Raw genomic sequence first — 21734 nt, 5'->3', positions numbered from 1 at the left:
TAGTTCATTCCCATTCAGTCCTTTCCTTCTCTGTTAAAGCTACCACTAAGAATGCTAGGTTTCAGAGTAGCAGCTGTGTTAGTCTGTATCTGCAAAAAGAACAGGAGTACTTGTGGCACCTTAGAGACTAACAAATTTATTTGGGCATAAGCTTTCATGGGCTACAGCCCACTTCATCAGATGCACAGAATGGAACATATAGTAAGGAGACATATATACACATACAGAGAATGTGAAAAGGTGGGAGTTGTCCTACCAACTCTAAGCGGCTAATTAATTAAGAGAAAAAACTTTTGTAGTTATAACTAAGATAGCCCATTACAGACAGTTTGACAAGAGGTGTGAGAATACTTAACATGGGGAAATAGATTCAATGTGTCTAATGGCTCAGCCATTCCCAGTCTCTATTCAAGCCTAAATTGATAGTGTCTAATTTGCATATTAATTCAAGTTTAGCAGTTTCTCCTTGGAGTCTGTTTTTGAAGTTTTTCTGTTGCAAAATTGCCACCTTTAGGTCTGTTATTGAGTGGCCAGAGAGGTTGAGAATGCCGGTTGTGATAGTGTTCTTTTGTGATGTGGACACCTGTCTATTAGGAGCCAGACTGAGACCACCAACTCATTTCAAATACACTAAACATCCACTGACTCACAATGATTATCAGTCACTAGCAACTTGGACTGGACTTAAACTAATGATGCAATAGATAGAAGATTCCATCTCTCATTACAAATCTACAGGAGCTATCCATGCCTCTGTGGTTACTTTCTTAAATGAAGATTAGCATGATTGCTTATTAAAGTTGCATATACTGTAGCATTCTTACTTCTGGAATAAAGCCACAAGTATTGAAGTCAAATGTAGACTTCACTTCATGTTTAATGCCTGGTTAACATTTAAATGGCTAGTAAAGTAAGTGCAAAATGCAGTGTAATACAATACTAGGGAATATAGTTGCTTTAAACACTCAGATGTTGTGCTTGCTGATTTTGAACACTGTCAATCTGTATAAATTGTGACTTTTAAAAGGATTGACATACATTGAGCTATTGCTGCTAACCTTCATGCCTTCTGGACACCTTACACTTCCTGAAGGCATCCACTTTTCTGCCATGAAACAGAAATAACATATGCCATGTCACCATGCCTTTAGGCTGTAACTGTGGCATTGTACTAGGAGAGGAAAGAGAAAACTAGCACCAGATGCCATTTCTTCAAAATGGTCTTTTACAGAGTGAAACCAATGGATCATCTAAACAATTATGGGAAAAGCAGATTGGAAGGTAGAGGCCAGAGGAGTTTCCCACCAAAATATTTAGCCATGATTACTCTGACAACTGAAATATAGGTCATTTAAAAAATTTAACCAAATAAAAAGCAATCATTTGTTCCTATTTTTCTACTGGTACTTTGGGGCTTTCTACCTCTCAGGTCTACAGATGTGTGGGAAAAACAGGGAGCTTATACACAGCACTCTCACTAAAATCCAGTGAAACAACAAAGACGTTGTTTAAGCCTGACTCACCAATCCTTAGTGTTCCCCTCAAAAGCCTCAGTGACAGTGAGCTCTCTAGTGTTGAAGAAGTTGTTTAATCCAATTTAAATAAACGCATATTTCAAAAACTGCACCCGGTGAGCACAATTTGTGTGGTTTTTTAGAGCACTACACCCCTTAAGAAGCCCAACTTAAGCTATTTGCTAATGTTTCTTACTAAAATGTCATTTTCCCAGGATAAAACTCTCTTCCATTGTAATGGCCTCCATGGTATCATTCCTCCCTTGAAAGACGTACTACAATGTACCCTCCAAAGCCACTATAAGTGCAGTTCCATAAATCAACTGGCAAGAGGTGCTCTAGTAACAGAATGGCTCACATTCTCTCGAGCAAACAAGCAAACAGAAAACCTCCTATGTGACACTTTGGCAACATCCTAGCTATTGCAGGTGCTGACTTTATCATTTCCCAGAGGTGCTCAATACCTACCCCCTACCCTCCACTCCATCCTTTCTCCCAGACTCCACCCACTCCCGCTCCACCTCATCCGGCCTCTTCCCATCCCGTTCCACCCCTTTCCCTGAGAGTGCCCTGCCCCCAGCACCTCCTGAACGCTGCTGAACAGCTGATTGCAGTGGGCAAGAGGTGCTGGGAGGTGATGAGCAGGGCTGCCGGTGGGTGCTGAGCACCCACTATTTTTTCCCTGTAGGTGGTCCAGCCCTGGAGCAGCACCCATGGAGTTGGTGCCTATTCTAGATATTAACGAGGGAGACAGCAGTCCTTTAGTGTTCCTGTGCTTAGGAAGCATCTACTGGACCAACATTATCTTTAAATTTAAGATAAAACTCTGCTCAGGCAGTGGCTGGAAAGATCACTAATTTCTATCTCAATATTGTGAAACTTACTTGTCAGTAAAGGTTTAACTTTAAAGGGGCCTGTCTGGGACAGGAGTCTGTAAAACCTGTTCCTATCCTGTTTTAACAGCAATTAACAGAACATATATGTTATTTAATGATTATACCATAGTTTATAAAGTCACTCTGATGATTTTAGACTAGCATGAAAGTAGATTGGGAACGGATCTGCAGTCTCTTACGTTATCTCTTCCCTATGCTGCTGGCATTATAAATGGTGTGGTTTTTTTTTAGTGAGATATCTCTCCATATAGCAGTCAAGTTCCAAGTATAAAACTTTATTAAAATCTTTATTTAAAAATATTTGTAACAGTTTACATAGACAGAGTAAAAAGTGCTGTTTTCAACACACGAACATCCAAATTGCTGTGTTAAGAAAAAGAGGTCCAGGTTACTTTTAATGTGTAACCCTACTGATTGACTGATCATTTGGACTTCTATTTTGCCTCTCACCAGGGCTATTCAACTGCCTTTCAATGAGCTTGTGGAGTATATAATGCTCTCTTATAGATATCACTAATAGGCTAGTGCTGCATGAAACTGCCCTAAGTCGATGATCCTCGTAGTTTACAGAGACAGTGGGTGTAAAGCAGTTAGAAATCATTGATTGGAGCAGTTATGGAGGTTACCTGGACTTTATGACAGTTCACCGTGCAATACAGTGATAACACCTACAAAAGCAGCATACCAGATGTTGATGATATTATCAACTTACAAAAGACATTACACATCAAAGGGAGGAAGAAGGGTAACAAAAATAAAGTGTTTATTCTGCTCTGGATATGCCAGTTATTTAGTTACACAAATTCCATTATCGTTAGTGTAGATCAGTCATGTAAGCACTCCCGACATTGAGAAAAGAACAGGTTTGAATTTAGTATGTGCTGAGCACCCAGAACTTTCACTGAAGTCCATGGGAGCCACAGACTCTCATCACCTTGGATAATCAGACCATATACCTCTCTAAGATTGTCAGATAGTCATTTAACACAAGTGGAACCATTAGGGCAGCGCCGTCTTCAAAACCAGGGAAACATTAACATTAAGGGACTCTGGAGTGGTACAACAGGATTGGTGAGGTGTACTCCTCACAGGTTAAAGCAATGAACTTTTTAGCGGGTGTGTTAATACTAAGGCGAGGCAAGCTATTTGTGGCATACAAGTTATTTGATAACTTTTGCCCTTTTATCAATTTGCCAACTAACCACTAATTTTTACAAACAATGTGTTTGTTAACTCGAAACTCTTTGATGAATACCATGTGAATGCATTTTACCCTGGGGATCGTTTGCAAACGATCCTCTTCAGCTACATCTTTGACTCTTTGCTCCTCACTGACTGTAATGTGTGACTGGTTACCCATGTCACTTGCATATATTCCAATTTAGGAGGAACAGAATGATTTTACTATCCATCTACAAAGGAGGTCACCTGGCTATGAGCCGCTCCTTCTCTGGCTTTGTTACCTAGAGATGGGTCATTTATATGAACCTCACTCTATTTTGGTAGCTCACATAAAGTGGTAACCAATCCAAACGGTGCCTGTTTTTGTCTTTGCAAAGTCAAATTCCAGCCTCTTTAGCCCAATACTAGTCTTAATGTTCCTCGTGGTTAGTGAAAATGCCATTTAGCTAACTGCAAGTCCTGTGGCACCTTATAGACTAACAGACTTATTGGAGCATAAGCTTTCATGGGTGAATACCTACAATTGTTTTGAGTGTCTAATCTACCTTTATTTGTAGCCTATGTTAGCATCAGCAATCTAGTCATAATAATAGAAGGAAATCATAGATTCACAGATTATAAGGCAGAAGGGATCAGTGTGATCATTTAGCCTGACCTCCTGTATAACTCAGGCCATAGGACAGCCCTGAATTAATTCCTGTTTGAACTAGAGCACCACTTGGTAAGTCATTCCATTGGTTAATTAACCTCACTGTTAGAATTTTGAACGTTATTTCTATTCTACATTTGTCTAGCTTCAACTTCCAGCTATTGGATCATGTTATAACTCTCTCTTCTGGATTGAAGCGCCCATTATCAATATTGGTTCCCTATATATGTAATGTCTAATTTCTTGGGTATGGATCTGGAGCGCTAAGTGATTTTATTGCTTAGAAGTACAGCATCCTGCTATGTTGCTGCAGTCAGCTACCGTGCTTCCAAAAATGGAGCAGGGTAGGGTAGGGGTTTCCCTACCATGCCATGTGACGTGTTAGAAATCACAGTATGAGGATGGTCAAAGATAGGTTTATATACAGTTAATTTTCCATCAGTGCTGAACCTTGGACTCAGCAGTCAAGGTAAGGAATGCATAATGCAAATTAGCAAACCAGAGTCATGGCTGTATAGCTCTTCTCTGCAGACATATTAGAATGCTAAAGAGTAAGCTATGCCAAGAATCAAATTATAATGTGCAAAGCTTGTTAACTTTTCTTAAGAATGCTGTTTGCTCTGCTGTTTTTAAATCGCACCATATTAACCTTCAAGCATGCATGACCTAAAGAGCTGTGCAGAACAACAACATATTTACAGCCTTAAGTGATGAAAATTCCAAAAATAAGTATCAAGCAGGGTCTGGAGGAAGAAATGAATGGGAACATGGCCTTCTAATCAGCTAATGCTTTTCAGCACAAACACATACACAGAACTTTCCAAAAGTTGTGCTGCCCAGATGTTATGTTTGAATTACAGCCAGTTGTTCTCTTACAAGGTTGTTGTTATCTTTCCCTTCTCTTTGGCTATTGCTTAGGTCTGGGAATCAAGAATGTCCTTAAGGCATTGCTGATAAAAAAGAAAAGGGAAGAGACTGGACTCCTTATAAACATATAGAAAACAGAATTATATTGAGCTAACTTACCCTGGCATCTGTGACCTTGAATTCCCTTAGGATATACTGTGGCATGTTGTACTCTGCCATGGGATCCACCACAAAGTACTGATATCTGGCAGAACGCTCTGCTGGCCAGTACTGGTGGCATTTTTCCTATTTAAAAAAAAAAGTCCAGTTCTGTGTTACAAATGACCATGTCTTCATCACTGAGGATTGTTATAATCTGTTTTAATTATAGCAAATTCAGTGCTCATGAAGAATACCATTACTAACAGAACTAAAACCTAAATTCTTCTATTTGTCCATAAAATAGATACAGCCCTGGCATGTGTCATTGCCAGTGTCTCCAAACTGCCCTGTCACCGGGCTGTCGCATTAGTCACAATGCTGAAAAATGGTTTTGTCCCACCAACTTTCAACACTGTGAAGAAGGGTTGCAGCTGCCACCTGGGGCTTTAGTATCAGTTTTGATGGCAGTCTCGCTGGTGTGGCTTGACACCTGCCCACTAAGAACTAGACTTAGATCAGCCACTAGCCTTTTTTTTTTAATTTAACTACTCTGTTTCTTACATTTTCCAATAAAAAAAAATTTCTGAAAAGGAATGAAAAAGTTATCTTCAGGCCTCCAGTTCACAGGTCCGCAATGAACTCAACGTATAGCTTCTGAACTGCTCCCTGCACACCAGTTGAATTGTTATTTCTCAAAAATGATCACATAGTGCCTCAAAATCTGCAACTCTTGGTGATTTCAGTTCATAAGGGCATTCAAATCTTAAAGCCATTTTTCCTTTCCTTCCCTTCATTTGCCTCAAGCGCTCCTTGGCCTCTGAGGATCTAGCCTTTTATAGCTATTATGAATTCCCTGCGCCACCTAGTCTTCCAAATATAAAGCCTGATTCTGATATCACTTAGCATACACCAAATTCATTATACTGGTACAATTCTACCATTCCTGTAAACTAGTTCAATCCTTCTATTATACCAAGAGGAAGTTTAATGAGATTTAATACTGTTAACAAGCTGCTGAATCTGCAAAGGTCAACATAATAAGTACACAGGAAAAGTTGGGATGTAAAGAAACCCAGAAATGGAACAGCTAAGACTTTTAGCCTCTCGTATGATGATTTAATTTTATTGTTCAACACAATCACTGATCTTTATCGCTGATCTTTACTTTTGGGAGATTTTATAGGAAGGTGTGAATTCTCCTAAAGAAATAAAGGTTAAAGGCTATTAAAACAATACTCACTCTGCCCATTTCTCGCAGTTTGGTAAGCATGACTACGATTGTGGAGTTATGCTCCCAGAGCATCCTCCAGAAATCTTCAGTTGTCTCTGCCAAAGGTCCCTGTGTAGCTATGTAAGCTTTTTGTTGCCTACGTCAAAAACAAGGGAAAAAACCCAAAGTGATGACACTCAAATGCTCTCTGTTTATATATAAACATTATATTGACAATATAAATTTGAGGAAAAGTAAGGACAAGATATATATTTTTAATGGTAAGCACATTAAAAACCTATTAAGATTGCTTAATCAAACAATGGCATTTTTTATTTTTAGAACTTTGTGAAGGAAATTGCTCTGTTAATATTATGATGTATGTCTTTATCATTATTATTTAAATTTTAATGCAACTCTAATAGCTCAATTTTGTGTGTCATAAAAAGCACTTAGGAAACACTTAGTTGTGCTTCTTCATTTTGTAGAAATGACTGTCGTACATTCTATTAGGTTTATGAATTATAGCACCACACAGCTTCTTTATTAACTCATTCAACAGCTTAATGCCTCCAGCAAAAGTGAGGAGGGTGCAGAGGCTCAAAAAACCCTTAAGAGTCATATGGGCTGCCACACGTGGTCTTAATACTGCCCTAACTAATGGCCATACTTTTCCTTCCACAGGTGGAGTGTGCCAAACTGCCAGAATCTGCAGTGAGGCAGTGGTGCATAGAAGGGGAAGCTATGATTCTGAGAATGCTTCCTTTGCCACTTGATCTCACAGGAACCCCTCCGGCTCCATGAAGATTTAAGGATGGAGACAAAAAGGAGCCACTCTCTGTAGCATGCTGACTCAGTGGGTAGTCAAACATATTGGAGTGGAAGTTAGTACTACTCCAAGCAGCATTAGCATTTACTGCATCCCCTTCATGGTTTGTGCAATGAAGCCATTGGATTAATCAGCCAATGACAGCTGGCTCCTGAAGAAACATGTTGTAATGGTGGTAGCTCAGGAGAGGGTTTGGAAACTGTGTGTGGGTAATGGCTGCTTTGGTGCAAGGCCCTGGCCTTAATGGGTTCACAACAAGATCCACACAGATCTCAGGATATCTGCTGATTTAGGTGGATAAATCCTGTCTTTTCTTTCCCTGCCTCTCTTAATGGAACACTCAGGAAAAAATTGAGGTCCCAATTTAACTATGTGTTTAAGCAGAAGATTAACCTAGCACATAAGCAATCCCTTTGACTTATGAGTACTCCCATGCTTGAAGTTAGGCATGATTATTAAAACTGAGTTCTCTGCCAAAAACAGTTTTTCTTGCACAGTGAGGTGCATAGAGGTGAGAAAATAGTTCTGAGTTTATCATTCATTAATTAAAAATGAAAACCAACATGAAATGGTGTCACATATACAAACAGTGCTGTTCTGAATTTTGTTGCAATTTACTGTCATTATATAAATGTATATGTATATAAATGTATATATGTAAATGTATATTTCCAGCAGGATTGGGAGCCATTAACAACTACTCTCTGAGTACGGTTATCCAGCCAGTTATGCACCCACCTTATAGTAGCCCCATCTAAATTGTACTTTCCTATTCTTATAGATAAACTAGGAAAGTACAATTTAGATGGGGCTACTATAAGGTGGGTGCATAACTGGCTGGATAACCATACTCAGAGAGTAGTTGTTAATGGCTCCCAATCCTGCTGGAAAGGTATAACAAGTGGGGTTCCGCAGGGGTCTGTTTTGGGACCGGTTCTGTTCAATATCTTCATCAACGATTTAGATGTTGGCATAGAAAGTACGCTTATTAAGTTTGCGGACGATACCAAACTGGGAGGGATTGCAACTGCTTTGGAGGACAGGGTCAAAATTCAAAATGGTCTGGACAAATTGGAGAAATGGTCTGAGGTAAACAGGATGAAGTTCAGTAAAGATAAATGCAAAGTGCTCCACCTAGGAAGGAACAATCAGTTTCACACATACAGAATGGGAAGAGACTGTCTAGGAAGGAGTATGGCAGAAAGAGATCTAGGGGTCATAGTAGACCACAAGCTTAATATGAGTCAACAGTGTGATACTGTTGCAAAAAAAGCAAACATGATTCTGGGATGCATTAACAGGTGTGTTGTAAACATGACACGAGAAGTCATTCTTCCGCTTTACTCTGCGCTGGTTAGGCCTCAGCTGGAGTATTGTGTCCAGTTCTGGGCACCGCATTTCAAGAAGGATGTGGAAAAATTGGAGAGGGTCCAGAGAAGAGCAACAAGAATGATTAAAGGTCTTGAGAACCTGACCTATGAAGGAAGGCTGAAAGAATTGGGTTTGTTTAGTTTGGAAAAGAGAAGACTGAGAGGGGACATGATAGCAGTATTCAGGTATCTAAAAGGGTGTCATCAGGAGGAGGGAGAAAACTTGTTCACCTTAGCCTCCAATGATAGAACAAGAAGCAATGGGCTTAAACTGCAGCAAGGGAGATTTAGGTTGGACATTAGGAAAAAGTTCCTACCTGTCAGGGTAGTTAAACACTGGAATAGATTGCCTAGGGAAGTTGTGGAATCCCCATCTCTGGAGATATTTAAGAGTAGGTTAGATAAATGTCTATTAGGGATGGTCTAGACAGTATTTGGTCCTGCCATGAGGGCAGGGGACTGGACTTGATGACCTCTCGAGGTCCCTTCCAGTCCTAGAGTCTATGAGTCTATGAGTCTATGTAAACTTTGTAAATTTTAAACAGTTCACATCACAACACACCAACATTTAGTACCTGTATCCATCAATAAAACTGGCATTGATATAATCAGAGCCTTCTACTCCTCGGATCGGCTGCAAACATACCCTCGTTGATTCATATGGCATAATATTAACAAGGCGATTTTTGAATTTATTACATGGAAGGTTGGCACTGATGAATCTTGAAGTATGAGCTTTAGAGCTAGCTAGACGCTGTTGAACAGAGAAAAATAAATTGAGGAAAAAATATGACAAAACCCAACAATTTCAGTGTCTGATTTCTGATTTGATTATCTCTGTTTTGGCTGATCAAAAATTCCGTTAATTTTAAATAGTTATTTTCCTACATTCTAATTGTACTAACTAGATATTTACAATCTGTTTTTTTAATACCATGGTATATCTTTAACATTCTATTTATACTTATGAAAAATATTAGAAATATTAAATATCATGAACATGAATAACAACCTTTTCTAACAATAAAGGAATAGCTCTATGGAAGATACTTGTCTGGATATTAATCAGGGTTAAAAAATTCTGTGTAAAAACGTAAGCTTCTTTTTCAAAATACCAGCCCATAATTGTAAAATTCTAGCCTCAGGAAAGAGCCTGAAGTTCCTAGGATCAACTAGCATAGGATTTAGCACAAAATATTTACCCCAATACATTTTTATCTCCCCACTGCATACAGTACCTTAAATTCCAGTTCCATTCCTGTGACATTCTCTCCTGTTTCTATCTGTGTCAGCTTCTGAATATATGCATACAGATTTCTGGCTGGCACTTCGGTATTTCCACATGTCACTGCTTCCAGCAGTGCATCATGGATAAAGATGTATTGGTCCTCTGTTTGAACCATGTAATTCCTCTGGGCTCTCATTAGAGTTACGTGGCCATAAATATCTACAGTCTTTTCATGCTTTATTCTCTCTAACATGGCATCTATTACAATGAAGCAGCCAGTCCTGCCGACTCCAGCACTAAAAGAGAACCAAATATGGGATACAAAAAAAGTGAAGGAAAAGGATGTTTAAATTTTACACAATTTGTATATTTTTATGGCATCCACTTCAGATAACTTCAAAGGTTAAGACACAGGAGTGACTCTGGGCTTTTCACTCCTGCATTAATATTAACTCCAGCTACTATAAAGGGGCCCTATGGTTGAGAGAGATGAGCTCCCTCAGCTCCCATGGTAAGCTACTGAAAGCATTAACTACTCTGCAGAAGGCTTAGGCCTGGTCTACACTACACATTTAAACCAAATTTAGCAGTGTTAAACCGATTTAACCCTGCACCTATCCACACAATGAGGCCTGTTATATCGATATAAAGGGCTCTTTAAACTGGTTTCTGTACTCCTCCCTGATGAGAGGAGTAGCACTGAAATCGGTATTGCCATGTCGGATTAGGGTTAGTGTGGCCGCAAATCGACGGTATTGGCCTCTGGGCGGTATCTCACAGTGCACCATTGTAACCACTCTAGAAAGCAATCTGAACTCGGATGCACTGGCCAGGTAGGCAGGAAAAGACCCGCGAACTTTTGAATTTCATTTCCTGTTTTCCCAGCGTGGAGCTCTGATCAGCAAGGGTGGCGATGCAGTCCCAAATCCAAAGAGAGCTCCAACATGGACCGTATGCGAGATACTGGATCTGATCGCTGTATGCGGAGACAAATCTGTTCTATCAGAGCTCCGTAAGAGAAGACGAAATGACAAAGCATTTGAAAAAATCTCCAGGCTATGATACAGAGTCCACAGCACAGTGCTGTGTGACAAACTTAATGGAAAGCCAAAGAATCAAATGGACGCTCATGGAGGGAGGGAGGGGGTACTGAGGACTCCAGCTATCCCACAGTCTCTGCAGTCTCCGAAAAGCATTTGCATTCTTGGCTGAGCTCCCAATGGCTGAAGGGTCAAAAACATTTTCCCGGTTGTTTCAGGGTATATGTTGTAAATTTACACCCTTTCCTCTCCAGAAAAAAAAGGGGAAAAAAAAGTTTCGCGCCTTTTTTCAGTGTCACCCTATGTGTACTGCATGCTGTTGGTAGACGGGGTGCTGCAGCGCTGAACACCAGCATCCCCTTCCCGATGACAGATGGTACAATATGACTGATATTCGTCTTCATCATCAGCCCGTGAATGCTCCTGGATGGCCTCAGTGAGGTCAGCCATGGGCGCCTGGGTAAAAATGGGAGTGACTCCCGGTCATCTCAAGCAGATGGTACAGAATGGCTGGTAACCGTCTTCATCACAGCACCTGGAGGCTGAGCTCTATCAGTCCCCCCCTTTCATGTCTAAAGAAAAGATTCTGTACTGCCTGGACTATTATAGCAGCGGGAGGCTGGGCTCCTCTCCGAGGTCACCCTTTAACGTCCTGCCTGGACTATAATAGCAGCTGGAGGCTTCCTCCCCCTCATTTTATCTCACTAAAAACTCAGTGTTTCTTATTCCTGCATTCTTTATTACTTCATCACACAAATGGGGGGACACTGCCATGGTAGCCCAGGAGGGTCAGAGGAGGAGGGAAGCAACAGGTGGGTTTGTTCCAGGGGCACCCCCTAGAATGGCATGCAGCTCATCATTTCTGTGGGATCTCTGGGGTCTGACACGGAGCGGCTGTGCTCTCTGGTTCTCTAGTTCCCCCTTATTCTAGGCAGGACTGACTCTATTTTTAGACAAAACATAAAGAAGGGAATGACTCGGGGAGTCATTTCCATTTTTGTCCACGCGCCCCCGGCCGACCTCAGCGAGGCCAGCCAGAAGCATCCATGACAGCAGCAGATGGTACAGAACAACTGATAACCGTCATCTCATCGCCAATTTACAATAGCATGGCAGACGGTGCAACAGGGATGGTAACCATCTCTGCTAGCTTGCAAAGGCAAATGAATGTTGCTGTGTAGCACTGCAGTACTGCGTCTGTCAGCAGCATCCAGTACACATACGGTGACAGTGACAAAAGGCAAAAAGGGCTCCATGGTTGCTATGCTATAGCGTCTGCCAGGGCAATCCAGGGAAGAAGGGCGCAAAATGATTGTCTGCCGTTGCTTTCACGGAGGAAGGATTGAGTGACGACATTTACCCAGAATCACCTGCGACATTCTTTTTGCATTGGGATCTCAACCCAGAATTCCAATGGGCAAGAGAGACTGCGGGAACTAATGGGATAGCTACGGGATAGCTACCCACAGTGAAATGCTCCGGAAATTGATTCTAGCCTTGGTACATGGACACACACCGCTGAATTAATGTGCTTAGTGTGGCCGCGTGCACTCGACTTTATACAATCTGTTTTACAAAACCGGTTTATGTAAAATTGGAATAATCCCATAGTGTAGACATACCCTTAGGCTCTAAGATGGCGGGAATAAAATAAATACAGAGAAGTACCTTCTAGAAGCATTGTTTTTCCCCAAAAGGGACAATGATAATAGGTTATATGTTTTTAAGGGCATTCTCCAATTATGTAAAGAATTCAGGCTTTATTTCATAATGCTACATTAAGAAGAGAGTCATTTGTTAGTAAAACTGAATGTCATATATAGTGCGCCCAACTCTTAGGTCTGTCCAAGCTGCTCTTGTAGGTAAACTTTATGCCACTCAGCCTCTGAACCTGGGGTTGGATCTTTATGCAGTTTGTCTCAACCCCTTCACCCTGCCAGGCCACTAACATGACCATTTCACCAGGTGCTGTGAGTTGGGGGGCAGGACAGGCTATATGCCAGTTGTACACCACTATGCTTGGGAAATCATTAGCAGGTCATATATAAATCTCCTTTGCATCTCCAGAGGAGTACAAAACAGACCTGATGGGGGCCAGGATCTGGCCCTATATATATATAGTGATAGATAGATATAGTTATAAATAATTATTAATTTAAAGGGACTAGATGATACAACTAAAATCATGCTTAAATAAATGTAGTTGGAATCAAGTCTGAGTTTGCAATATTCACCATACAGGATCTGCAATCTCCTGCTCTGTGGAGCTCATTTTACAAGAACATCTACATAGCACTTCATGAGAGGTTCTAAGTGACCACAACTTCCATTTCTTCAATGGGAACTGGGATGTTTCTGCACCACACAGGCTTCAGTTTCATTTCAAAGCCATGGAAGTCACCACTGCCTACTTCCGTGCATAGCAAGTGATTAACTGTGAATATCCCTGAAGTAGAAAGTCTTTTTTTGTTTGTTTTAGGATGGGGTGGTAGATTGTGAGAACTCTAGGGTACAGTGAGAGTTTTGGTAAAGGCAGCTGAGATCTTTCAGATGAAATATTAAGTCCAGTTTAAGAGAACTAAATTCAGCTCAGCAGTGAATCCATTTAATAATAGTATGGTTTATGAACCCTGCTGTCAAAAATGTACCAAATTTTAGGACTTTTATTTTTTCAAATCACCTTGTCTTTAGCCAAAGTGTTCAGTGTTATATTTTATATATTGGTTATCTTATTATGACTCTAGTGGCAACTGGAGGAGGGAAGAGAATGTAAAGCTCAAATCTTGATATTACTCAGAGGACTTCCTCTGATACTTTACTAGTGGCCATACATAGTCCATTGCATGGCAGTAGATATAAGCAGATCCAAGGGACCCACTGAGAAAGTATAAAAGAATAAAGGAAGAGCATATGGTCAGAAAACATTGTTCTCAGAACTGCAGACAATTTTGTTTAGTAAATAAGGTTAACGTTCCTTGAGGCTCAACTACTGAAGCCTAGATGAAAATTACTCACCAGGAAGTTTTTTCGTGAACGTAGTAGATGAAATAGGTCAATTTTTCAAAAGGATGGTTGCCTTTTGTAGGCACAATTTATATCCACAATATATGGACCCTCGGTTCAACTATGTGAGCAAATTTGGGCATTATGACTTTAGCTATATGATTATAGGAGAAAATTACATAGAAGTGTACATTGTGCCTGTAAATTCATTTTTGTGTGCTCAGATCATGCCTGTGAAAAGGAATGCTAGGCCTCAGCCCTCTGAAGATTTATCCTAATAATCCTATATGCTTGCTTCTAAGCCGCAGGCACAAGATTCAGAAGAGAGCATAGCAAACAAGAGTCTATAACCTTCCAGAGACTCAAAAAAAAGGAACGCTGCTGCAGTAAGTCTTAGAGTTCTAGCCAAATGTTTCCGGCTCCTGGGGCTCATGATGGAGCCTAGGGTTGCCAACTCTCCAGGATTGTTCTGGAGTCTCCAGTAATTAAAGATTATGTTATTTGATCACATCTCCAGGAATTCATCCAACCAAAGCTGGCAATCCCAATGGGGCTAAAAATAGCAGTGTAGATGTTCCTGCTCTGGCTGGAGACCAGAATCTGCAACTCACCCCCCTCATTGGGTTTCAGTTGGGAACGTCTACACTGCTGTTTTTATCCCTGTGAGTCTGAATCAGTTGCTTCCTTGTTGTTGTTGGTTTTTGTTTGTTTGTTTATTTTTGTATTGTAGACATACCCTCAGAGATTAGATAATTTAAGGTGATCTTAAACTGAGACATGCTAATAAAAAAAATACAATCCCAAACTCCCCAGGTCAATTACCTAAGAAATACAGTCTTTTAGTGAAGCCTTAACTACCATATGTCCATCCTGCACCCAATAATTAATGGCAAAACAGAAAGTTGCAAAAATTCTTTATCCTTATAAAGAGTTATCAACAAACTGGTTCTTCTTGTAACCCAGATAAAAAAAAAAGTACAGAACATAAAGTTGTTTTATTTACCCATGAGAAAATTCTTGTTAGTCAGATTCCACTTGTCTTAGATATCATTAAACAAACATTTCTGTACACCAGTTACCTGTTTCTAAAGGTAGACCTTCCAAACAACTACAACAGAAATCTTGTGCTAACTCACCAAACCCGTCAATCTCTATTTTGTCTTATGCTACTTTGGGGATCACCTTAACGTTAACTGAGATTTGGGGCTCATATTGGTCAGATGAAGTTTCCAGGAAGATGGAAAAGGCCATAACTTCATTAGCTAACAGGGAATTCATTCACCTTGGTTCAGTCAGAGTTATGCACTCCAGCAAGCTTGAGCTGTTTTAATCTTGGCAAGGCTCTTTTCTGTAGACTTGCAAGAAAATCACTGCAAATGGCACCCACTGGCCTGGCAGATTGGTTTACATGAAGATTTAAACCATAATTTTCTAATTCAGGGGCCACTCTTGCTTGCAGCAATCAGCAGAGACTGTGATTGTGGATTACAAAACACTTAACATTTGCATCACAGGTGCTATGATTGTGGCTTCTTGCATCTGTTTTGATTGTGCAAATAACCAGTAAAAAAGCTGAAGAGTGTGTGATTTTCTAAGATATGTAGAGTAATCCATATTTCTCTAAATGCAAAATGAATTTTACTAATAACTAGTAACACAAATACTCAGTCGCTGGTACCTATGGCATACTTCCTTGTGCTGCAATTATGTCAAATTTTAGAAGCTAAGCAAATTAGGCTAAATGAGAATTTGGATGGTAACATAGTGGAAGTGTCACTACTAATTCAAGGTCCAGCTATTTCCCCTCTTGCTCAGAACTGAGCTAATGCTCCAGCACAGTGTTTCTGAGAACTGTGCTGCTGAATGATGGATCACTTTTCATACGAGACACACAAGGTCACTCTGACACTTACTGACCTTAAACAACCCACTGGCCATTATTGGGTCAAACAACCACCTAGGTAAAACTCTGCCTTTTAATTAGAGTAAGCATTTTTCACTTCCTCTGCTCCCCTGTTGTGTTAACATTTATCAAGGGCAGCTCTGGATAGAGTGTACTGTTGCAGTAAGATAGCCTATGGATCACAATTATAGTAAGATCCATGTCAGAAAGGAATAGTCACCAAAACATTACACTGTAGAATGTAATTCCTGGACTAGTGGCAGAAAGAAACAAACTTTTCCAAAACTGTGATTCATTCAAGCATGTGGAGGCATCAAAATTTGTAAATATGCTAATATTCCCAACTATAAGAACTGAGGTACCAACATACCAGTTAATGTTGCGGCACGACGCATCCAGATCCATCCACACTAAGTTGCTGAAATGTTCATCCTCAGCAAGGTTTATCCAGCAACCATTTATTTACCTCAAGGTGTTCTGAGTATTCAAAGGCGCAAATGGACTGAACTACAATGAGGCTCCAATATATCAATCTGCTTTGAGGCCCTGATGTGTCTACCAGCCTCAAGGTAATGAGGCATTTATCTTCTTCAAGGTGCCAATGCTTCCATCTGCATCAAGGTGTCCCAAATCCACTCCCTCTCCCATACCTAGGTTCTGAACTCTGTTAGAGTGCTATGTCACTACACAGCACTCATAGACTTTGTTCCTCCCCTTTCCTGGTGCAGAACAGACACCTTAACACCTCAGTGTCTCACGGTGCTATGCCATACTGCAGACACAATGTGTTTTCAGACACCCCAGGCTGATCCTCACAGACATAACTCCAAGGAATATCAACTTCCTAAACAATGGCAGAAGTCCTATCCAGTCCTCCATTCTGTGGCTTTACACCCTCAGCATTAAAGCTATGCTGATTAGTTCCTGTGGAAATCACTAAACCATAGGGCTGTGTTCAACAATGATATCTGGTCATGATATCAAGACCCTCCTGATTCAAAGAGGTTGGCCACAGACAAATGCAGGTAGTGTAGAAAGTGCTGTGTGATGAGTGACCATTTAAAAATCTTGAAACTTCACCATTCAGAATGAAATCCCAGGTGGGTTAAGAGAGGAACCCAAACCAAAATACTAGATTTTACACATCTCTTATTTCTGGAATGTTCACAATCTGAGCCCAGGTCCAGATCTGAATCTTGCCAAGCCCCCTTTTATTTACAACGGGCCAAATCTAAACTTCTTTTTGAACGGGCCTGACTTTTGACATGTTAGAAATCTGAATCTGATTTTAAAGTAAGAGAAACTCTCTATTTGAGATGCTGCATATGAGCTCTTGGAAACAGAAAGGGAGAAAACAATTAAAAATAACATTGTATAAACAGGGTTATCACATAACACTATGTACAAGTCTGTCTATTTCTTCCTAAAAAGGGGTGTAGGTTATATTACAACCTGCTCAAACAAATACAGTAAGCAAGGAAAACCAAACCCAAAAAATTAAGCGGAGAGGCTTATTATTAAGAAAAAACATTTTCATGTATTCTCTAAATAGTTTCTAGAAGGCATAGCTATCTACTTAAGCTGCACTCTACCTTGTAAAAGAAAAGAAATTGATGTTTGAGACAATATTCCATTTCACCTTCGGGTAACATGATCTGTGACTTTTCCAAGGATTTTAAACTTTCCTGATACCATATTTGAGGCTGAAACTCAGGACATGGGAATGTGGGACAATTTTAATTTACTTTTCTTTCAATAATGACCATATAAATGCTACTATTTGAATCTGTCTTTTTAAAAAAGAAGTATATTTGTATATCTATTAACTTTATTCTATAACCTAAGCAGAAACACCCTTTACTTCAGTTACAACCCTCTGAAAACAAACATCTACTGTATCTTTGTTAATGACTTCGAAGACAAAAAGGGGTTTTATAACTAGATGTGACACACCCTGCTGACATTTAAATTTGACCACAATTACCCAGAAATTACATTAATCACTGTTATTTGATCATGAAGAATTTGAACTGTGGGAATCCTTGTGCGTCTGTGTTTTGTGGGAGCTACATTTTTGGCTGAAATACCAAATTTCCTTACCAACTTTCATTTCTTTTATTTAGTTGTTTTCATTTTATTTTGCCCAGCAGTATCAAAATGTGTTACGTGACTCAAGTTGAAGGATTAGAATTCCGGAGGAGAATGCATTTCTCTTTGATCCTGAAGAACTATGCTCCACATCATGGTGTTAATAACAGAACGCTGTTTGTGCTTTTTGTTTTGCATCATTTCAACAGCCTTCAAACCACAAACACGATAAGAACAGCACAACTGATAAACCATCTCTATTTGATCTGCTTTTCATTGTCCTGGTTGCTAGGCACCCAGGCTGATTCTCTCATGTCTTAGAATAAAGTATGAAAACATCAGCTGCAGGCTGAAGCCCCCACAGTTCAATCCATTTATTATATTTTGAAATCTCTAAGCAAGAACGAAAGGGGAGAGGATTCATTTTTTCCAGACAGGACAAATACATAATCATGGACCCAATGCTACAAAGTATTAAGCAATCTCAGCTCTCACTGAGGCCTAATCAAACAAGGGAAAAGCACTCAGAATCTCACAGGACTGGGCGTTGTTTGCACCCATACTCCAAAAGCAAAATCATCTTTTCTAGTTATTTTCCACTAAGGGGATGATTCAGCTAATGAGCATTAGGTGACAAATAAACTCTAAACATTTGTTGTCACATCCTTAAGCTCTTTTGTAGCATGTGAAATTACTGCCAAACTTAAAAGTTGAAACAAATACATCTTATTTTAGTTAGTGATAGCCACTGCAATGTTTACATGCTGAAAGACGATGCAATCCATTAAACAAGCATACCTACCAGAAAATTGTTATTGCTTCAATTTTATCATTCATCCAGTTACAACATTTGTTTTCAATTTCTAAAAACATGACTGAGTCAGTCCCACGAGTTGAAATATGCTTAATGTCCCATGATGAGATGCAGTTACAGTGCACGAAAAAGGAAAATTAAGAGGCATAAGGGGGCTATTCTACACTGTAACAGGTTGGCTTTTATGATTAATTTGTTGTTGTTTTAATGCTGACCCTTTATTGATACTTCAGTGATCTGGCAAAGGAAGACAATGTAATTACAAAATTTCACAGATCATTTAATTGGAAACAAAGAGAGTGAAATATAGACCAAAAATCATTTAGGACATTCTTGACATATATCAGGGGATAATTTGATTGAATATTACAGTTTCAGATAGAATGAGACTGGTGTTTATGACCTGAAAGTACATCAAATTGATTGTGATAACGGGGACTGCTCTTTTTCCTCGTTGTGATTATGGCACAATACCAGCCTCATGTGGAACGTGACATGGAATTTTTAAGTTTAATTGATCACTGGACTACCCTTTTTTCCCACCTTTATTTTATACTGAAAACAAACATGATCTTTGCCAGTGGAGGCTTGTGAGGTTTCTTAAATCAGATACAAAAAACAAAACAAAACAATACCAAAAAAACCATATAAAGGAGAGCACAGAACAGGCAAAGAGCCTTTTGCATTCAAAATATAGTAGGCAAAGCCTAGCCTACTGATCCCAAGGACTTTTCACAAGCCTCTGGATGGCGTACAGGAGACTTTTAAATCCAAAGCTAACCTTGGAGCTCCATCCCTTATGTGAGCTTTCTGAAGATTTTTCTTTCAGTCTTTACAAGGCTTCTGTATGCTCTTGAAATTCATTAGGCTCTTTAAACATATTTACCACTGCATATTAGCACAGATCTTTGTGGTGAAGGTCTTGCAGAACTGTAAAAACATTCAGGAGGTGACCTGTATTTCTAGAGAGTTTGGTATATTTGGTAGCTTCCCTGTTCAACTCTGTACATTTAACATAAGAACCTCCACATTGGGTCAGACCAAGGTCCATCTAGCCCAGTATCCTGTCTTCCGGCAGCGGCCAATGCCAGGTGCTTTACAGGGAATGAATGGAACAGGTAATCATCAAGTGATCCATCCCCTGGTGCCCATCTCAAAAAGAAAAAGTTGCCTGATTGAATTTTATTTTAAAAAAAGCATAAATCATAAAGAAAAATATTTTTAGCTTTTTCTCTAATAATTTTGAAGTTGCTTGAAAATGCCTGATCTAGGACATAACTGTTTAAATATTAATTTATTAAATTAAAAGTGATGCGATTCCACCACTAAGTAAATGCATAGCGTAAGTGGTATGCAATGGAAATTCAAGAACTTGTGGTTCATAATATAATTAGTGCAACAGAATGTGTTTTTACTTTTGGTGCTTCTGTTAATAAAAAAAAAATCACACTTAGGATAACATCACTGAATCGAACTCCTTTGATATCGTAGGAATTGTAGTTTCAACTCTGCAGAGCTGCTAAGTGCTGCAGAACCACAGATTCATTCCTATAAAGCTCCTAAGGAATGTTGAACAGCAGAGTTACATAGTATAAGGGGGACAATAACTCCCCCAAAACCTAGCCAATAGGTGATTACCATTAGAGACTATCTACAGGCTATTAATGGAGGAAGATGTATTATTCAAACACTCTTCTAATATTGAAGCAGAAACAATGAATAAGCATTTCATTCAAATAATGGATTGAAGGAGAATATCATTTGAAATAATAAGTATCAGAGCCACAGATTATTCTAAATGAGCAAACTTGAAAAATGTGGCATCTGTTTACCTTCAGTTATGTTTAGTGTAGCAATCAGATCTGAAAGGTTTCTGTATGATTTCTTGGAGGGAGTTTGTATGATTGCTTTTAGTCTTTATTCATGCATGAACGTAGATTTGGAGAGATTTCTCATTCTTGTGTGATTTGCAGATTTGGATTAATATTGTATGATTAGTTATTCACACTTCCTTCCTCAAAATATCAGCCTTGGAGGAAGAACAATCTCTTGCCAAGTGTGCTAGCACAATGGAACAGAGTGAAAAATATTGTAGAGTATCAAAAAATAAAAGTCCATGAATTCCAGTTTCAGGCCTCTTGTTTTTTCTTACCTCTGTTTTCTTCACAAAATTAATTGTTGCTTTTAAATAAATCATTCCTCCATGTGTTTTTAATTAAATCCCAGTTTTTATGGAAGATTTTATATAAGCACTTTGTAAAGTGAATCAAAAGCATTACACGATTCCTGCAATTATTCAGAAAAAGAAAGATCGGAATGTAGGACAAGTGAAGCTTCTCTAGCAGTCCGAGCAGAAATGGTGTTTTACTTGTACAATAAGGATTTGTGTGTGAACTTATATCTTCAAACTGGTACAGTCCACAAATGCCCTCCTCTCATCTTCCTGTATGTTTAAATACAATATTATATATTCTAATGTGTTGCATTCTGTATGTAGTATCAAATACAATGAACTGTATTTAAAAAAAAATGCTCTTTTCCCCATAAGGTTTGGTGAGTTTTGGCATACATTTTTACATTATATATCTATATGATACATTCCTAAAGCATTATTGTGATTATGCATTCCAATGAAGAATGAAGCAAAGATCTGAATTCACTAACTTTGATCTTTGAAAGGGAATCTGATCTGCAAAATAAATTTGAAGATGCACCTGAATATGACTAGTGTCTTCCAACAGTATACAAATCTACTCATGAGCAGTTGTAAAATTTGGATGATGACCTTCTATGGGTAAGTTATGAGGGAAATATAATGGTGATCAAATTCTCAATAAATAAAAGTGAAGATTAGGACAGTGGGGAAAAGTGAGTGAGTACAACATATGCTTCTGCAGTCTTGCAGCAATTGCTCTATTTTCCTTGTGCACTTCAGAGACAGCAGAATATTTGCAAGCATGTCTCCAGTCCCTTTTTCAAACTTCTGTCCATCACTGGATT

At 39.3% G+C, this 21734-nt stretch overlaps 1 protein-coding gene across 45 annotated transcripts in view; it reads right to left on the bottom strand.

Annotated features, from left to right (window-relative positions):
• Positions 1–21734, bottom strand: part of PTPRD (protein tyrosine phosphatase receptor type D) — a 1732597-nt gene that overhangs the window by 15294 nt on the left and 1695569 nt on the right. For all 45 annotated transcript variants that reach the window (XM_050942985.1, XM_050942995.1, XM_050942996.1 and 42 more), the window contains 4 exons: positions 9897–10182; positions 9234–9412; positions 6490–6616; positions 5268–5393 (listed from right to left, as the gene is read on the bottom strand). In XM_050942985.1, coding sequence (XP_050798942.1) covers positions 5268–5393; positions 6490–6616; positions 9234–9412; positions 9897–10182 — 718 coding nt within the window. The remainder of the gene's footprint in view (positions 1–5267; positions 5394–6489; positions 6617–9233; positions 9413–9896; positions 10183–21734) is intronic.

Source organism: Gopherus flavomarginatus, chromosome 3 (genome assembly GCF_025201925.1).
Source record: "Gopherus flavomarginatus isolate rGopFla2 chromosome 3, rGopFla2.mat.asm, whole genome shotgun sequence".
Lineage (NCBI taxonomy): Eukaryota > Metazoa > Chordata > Testudines > Testudinidae > Gopherus > Gopherus flavomarginatus.
The sequence above is the reverse complement of the archived record's forward strand: the minus strand, read 5'-3'. Positions and strand labels throughout refer to the sequence as shown.